This window comes from Corythoichthys intestinalis, chromosome 8 (genome assembly GCF_030265065.1).
Source record: "Corythoichthys intestinalis isolate RoL2023-P3 chromosome 8, ASM3026506v1, whole genome shotgun sequence".
NCBI classification, from domain to species: Eukaryota; Metazoa; Chordata; class Actinopteri; order Syngnathiformes; family Syngnathidae; genus Corythoichthys; species Corythoichthys intestinalis.
The window spans coordinates 16,290,887-16,295,864 of NC_080402.1; the positions used below are offsets into that span (position 1 = coordinate 16,290,887).

At 40.5% G+C, this 4,978-nt stretch overlaps 1 protein-coding gene across 1 annotated transcript; it reads right to left on the reverse strand.

Annotated features, from left to right (window-relative positions):
• Window positions 1-313: 313 nt before the first annotated feature.
• LOC130920330 (claudin-4-like) lies at window positions 314-3,914 on the reverse strand. The gene is made up of 2 exons (XM_057843450.1): window positions 3,180-3,914; window positions 314-1,751 (listed from the first exon to the last, which is right to left on the reverse strand). Exon 2 carries the CDS (start codon window positions 1,642-1,644, stop codon window positions 979-981), a length of 666 nt encoding a protein of 221 aa, XP_057699433.1. The 5' UTR covers window positions 1,645-1,751; window positions 3,180-3,914; the 3' UTR covers window positions 314-978.
• Between the last annotated feature and the right edge of the window lie 1,064 nt (window positions 3,915-4,978).

Below are 4,978 nucleotides of genomic sequence, written 5' to 3' on the forward strand. Positions count from 1 at the left end.
ATATGCCTCATCAAACATTGAATCAATTTTTGCGTTTTGTTTACAGCCCTAATAGAAGTGTTCAGTGCATTATTTGTGCACAGATTGTTAACCTTTGAATAAAAAGCTCAACTTTAGTGTCTGCTGCCCCCACGTGGCTACTATCACTAATTACAATCATTCATAATTTGCCTTTATTGCTGCACTGATGTGGCATGGCACGTTTCTAACCTGTCAATTCAACCTAATTCAAAAGACTGTATTTTTACAGTCCTTTGAGAACCAATAAGGACCAACTCAAATGTGCTTTGTAGACATTTTATTAGGTGCTGTTATTTATGTAATATGATATAAATAGGAACGCAAATTGGAGAACACACAGTAAGTATAAAAAAAAAAAAACAACAACAAAAAAGTACAAATAACACTCCAGTTGTACTTGAATACTTTGTACTTGATAACTTTAAACGCCCTGAAAATAATCAGAATAAATTTCATTGAATTAATCTTAACTGTTATTGACACATGTGAAACACTGGCCAAAGAAGACATTTCCAACATTTTAAAAATAAAAGGAGTAAAAAAGAAGTGTAAAAAATAATCAGAAATATTCTTGAAAATTCAACTCATTCAAAATTCCAACAAAACAGACAGAACAGATCTTTGTCACTCTTCCACATTCTCTTGCTCTGCCTCACATGCACACACACACGCACACACACACATTGACAATGTACACTAGTCCTCTGTATGTTTTACCACCCACTCTAGTCACCAGCTCACGCAGGGCTGAGTGAAATTTGACAAATATACGCACATTAGTAAACATCACAGCATTTAAATACCCACTGAATCACATACAAGCATCCATTTAAATACAAAGTTTTTTCTTCATTAATGATTTGATTTATTAGTTTTTAATGTAAAACAACACGTGTTGAAATAAAACACATGACTCGGAAATTTCATTCAGCTGATAGATCAACCAAAATCCATGTTTTATACAAAAGATTTTTCCTGTGGCTTTGCCTCTCCTGCTGCCCCTGAATGTGGGTTGTCTTTTGCTGCTCTCCCAACAGGCAGTGTTCCTCCTCCTTTTGGAGACGAACCAATATGCAGGAGAACGCCACCAAGCACAAGCAGCACACTGGCGCCCCAACCCAAATACAGTGCCGGTCCTAACTCTCTCTTCAGAGGTGCTGCAACGTTCACATCATAAAAGTCTCTAATGGTGGAATAAGCCGTCCAACAGATGGGTATCAAGAAGGCCAAACCGGCCACGATAAAAAGTGCTCCTCCAAGCCTGGAGAGCCGAGCCTTGGTGACTTGGTTGGTGTCACCCAGGCAGTGGGTGCACTTGGCCCCCATCACCCCAAGTAGGAGGGCCAGAATGCAGAGCATCAGAGAGAGAACAGTGATACTCCGCGCGGCTTGAGTGGACGTGGGCAGGGCTAGTGTTGAGTCGTACGTCTTACACTGGATCTGACCTGTGCTCTGAGACAGGCAGTTCATCCACAGTCCTTCCCACATAACCTGGGCAATCACCAGCTCCCCACCCACGAAGGCCGACACACGCCACAGAGGAGCCGCGCACACCAGTATCCCACCCACCCAGCCTACCAGCGCCAGCACTAAACCCAGCAGCTGAAGACCCGTCGATGCCATGTTTGCACTTCAGAAGAACTTTCATATAATATTGCCCAAGGAGCCTTAGTTTGAAGAAGTCCTCGAGATATGTCTCCTGGATGAGTCAACTTCTTAAACACGATGATCTGCATAGATGACATGTTTGGCATGTAATAATTAAAGATGTCCCGATCGATCGGCATCCCGATCGATTGGGTCCGATCACGTCATTTCCAAAGTATCGGAATCGGCAAAAAAATATCGGACATGCCTTTTTTTAATATATATATATATATATATATATATATATATATATATCTTAATTAAATTGTTTTCTAATTGTATTTAACGTTACAGACAAAATGTCTTACAGTCATCCAGAGTTTTTAGTTTTGGCTTAAAGTAGGGCTATCAAATTTATCGCGTTAACGGCGGTAATTAATTTTTTTAACTCATCACGTTAAAATATATAGCGCAATTAATGCATGCGCTGCACGACTCACTCACACATTGTCGCGTTCACTCTATAATGGTGCCGTTTTACCTGTATTTAGAGCTAAAAGGCAGCGTGTGATGAGTAGAGAGAATTTTGGCAGCCTATGGAGTCTTTTTTTTAATTAGCTAAAGCCTTACAATCCCTTTCTCATCAATTAGAAATATCGTGGGAAGCAATGTGGGGAAGCAGTGTAGTAGTTGATCTTTTTCTTAACACCCTATGTTATTTCCCAACGCAGATAAGATATATCAATTGGTGCCACTACGCACAGTCATGGTTGCACTTCCCATCATGCATTTGGGCAGAACAGTTAAATGGCTACAGTATCATTTACTGAAAGCTCAACAAATACACTAGATGGCAATATTTAGTCACAATATACAAAGTCATTTATCCTTTAAGAATTACAAGTCTTTCTATCCGTGGATCCCTCTCACAGAAAGAATGTTAATAATGTAAATGCCATCTTGAGGATTTATTGTCATAATAAACAAATACAGTACTTATGTACTGTATGTTGAATGTATGTGTTCATCCGAGTTTTATCCATTTTTTTCTTAATGCATTGCCAAAATGTATATGATCAGGAAAAATTATCGGGAATGATTGGAATTGAATCGGGAGCACAAAAAAAAAAGCAATCGGATCGGGAAATATCGGGATCGGCAGATACTCAAACTAAATTGATGGGATCGGATCGGGAGTAAAAAAACATGATCGGAACAACCCTAGTAATAATACATTCCATCCTTAAAATCCACTTTTTTCAATAATTACATGTGGGTAAGAGCTTACATTGCCATGTTTTTAAAATACCATAATTTTGAAGTACATACATTACAGTCTTGCCATGTGATTGTTTTACTATCTTCAGTCAATATTTGGTTACGTTTAAAAGACCGGTATCTTGGAAAGAAAAAATTAAATAAAAAGAATGGCTCCTCCAATACAATTGACACCTGTATGATGCATGATTGCATGGAGCCAGTCAATCAATATTGTTTTGCAAAACTTTCCATAATAATGATAACAATAACAATGACTATATGTAGTAAACACAAGAGAAAAAGCCTCTCACCAGTTTAATAGCATCCAACTACAGTGTCCACACAAAGTCTTACACTCTTGTGACTGGCCAGCTTGTTTTTCCATCGCTGGTATAGAGGAGTGTAGGAGGGCTGCAGTGTGTCATACTGCATACTTAATACTCACACGCAGATAGTTATGCCACAAATGACAACACAGAAACACTTTGTTAGGAAAGCATGTTCCAGAAGAACATTCTAATGATCACTGCCCATGATGTCATTTCTTCTAGTTCAAGTGTCCAAATTAAGCGAATGTTGATGATTCTTTAAATCATTTCCTTTAACAGCCTTTTTTGTGTCCTCTCGTAAAAGTGTTCAATATGGCACCCCAGGCAATTTGAATTTGGTTAGATAATTCCACCGCATATCGTGATCCACTGAATTGATAATATTCACTGTAATTTGATGTTTAAGGACGTAGCGGAACATAAAACATTTTTTTACGTTTCCACTAAAGAAAAGACCCACACTTGACGAGTGCAGGGAGGAGGTCTTAGTCCCCTTTCGACATGACTACGGCACCCCTGTGACAGCCATTAAAAAAGTATTTCATATGATAACTCTGACTCATTTCATGACAATGCATAGACTTCATAATGTACTGACATGACACATTCCCCAATATCTGCGTCACGCCTTCTCGAAGGGGGCCGTGCAATACTCAGCTTCATTTATTAGCAGTCTGTCATATGCAGCTACAGTGGGGAGAACAAGTATTTGATACACTGCCGATTTTGCTGGGTTTCCCACTTGCAAGCCATGTAGAGGTCTGTAATTTGTATCATAAGTTCTCTTCAACTGTGAGGGACGGAATCTAATACATAAATCCAGAAAATCACATTGTATAATTTTTAAATAATAAATTTGTATTTAACTGCATGAAATAAGTATTTCATACATTACCAACAAGTAAATATTTCGGCTCTTAGTTCTTTTTCAAGAACCCCTCCTGTTCTCCACTCATTACCGGAAGTAACTGCACCTGTTTGAACTTGTTACCTGTATAAAAGACACCTGTTCACATGCTCAAACAAACAAACTCCAACCTCTCCACAATGGCCAAGACCAAAGAGCTGTGTAAGGACATCAGGGATAAAATAATAGACCTGCACAAGGCTGGGATGGGCTACAGGAAAATAAGGAAGCAGCTTGGTGAGAAGGTAACAACTGTTGGAGTGATTATGTTGACGGTCAATCTGCCTCGTTCTGGGGCTCCATGCAAGATCTCACCTCGTGGGGCATCACTGAGCATGAGGAAGGTGAGGGATCAGCCCAGAACTACACAGCAGGACCTCGTCAATGACCTGAAGAGAGCTGGAACCACAGTCTCGAAGAAAACCATCGGAAACACATTACGCCGTCATGGATTAAAATCCTACAGCGCACGCAAGGTCCCGCTGCTGTAGCCAGTGCATGTCCAGACACGTCTGAAGTTTGCCACTCACCATCTGGATGATCCAGAGGAGCAATGGGAGAAGGTCATGTGGTCAGATGAGACGAAAATTAAACTTTTTGGTCTAAACTCAGCTCGTGGTGTTTGGAGGAAAAAGAAGGATGAGTACAACCCCAAGAACACCATCCCAAACGTGAAACATGGAGGAGGAAACATCGTTTTTTGGGGCTGCTTCTCTGCCAAGGGTACAGGACGACTGCACCGTATTGAGGGGAGGATGGATGGGGCTATGTATGGCCAGATCTTGGCCTACAACCTCCTTCCTTCAGTGAGAGCCCTGAAGATGGGTCGTGGCTGGGTCTTCCAGCATGACAACGACCCAAAGCACGCAGCCAA

Coding starts and splice junctions, on each gene's coding strand:
- LOC130920330 (XM_057843450.1), bottom strand. CDS start 1,644: ATGGCATCGACGGGTCTTCAGCTGCTGGGTTTAGTGCTGGCGCTGGTA.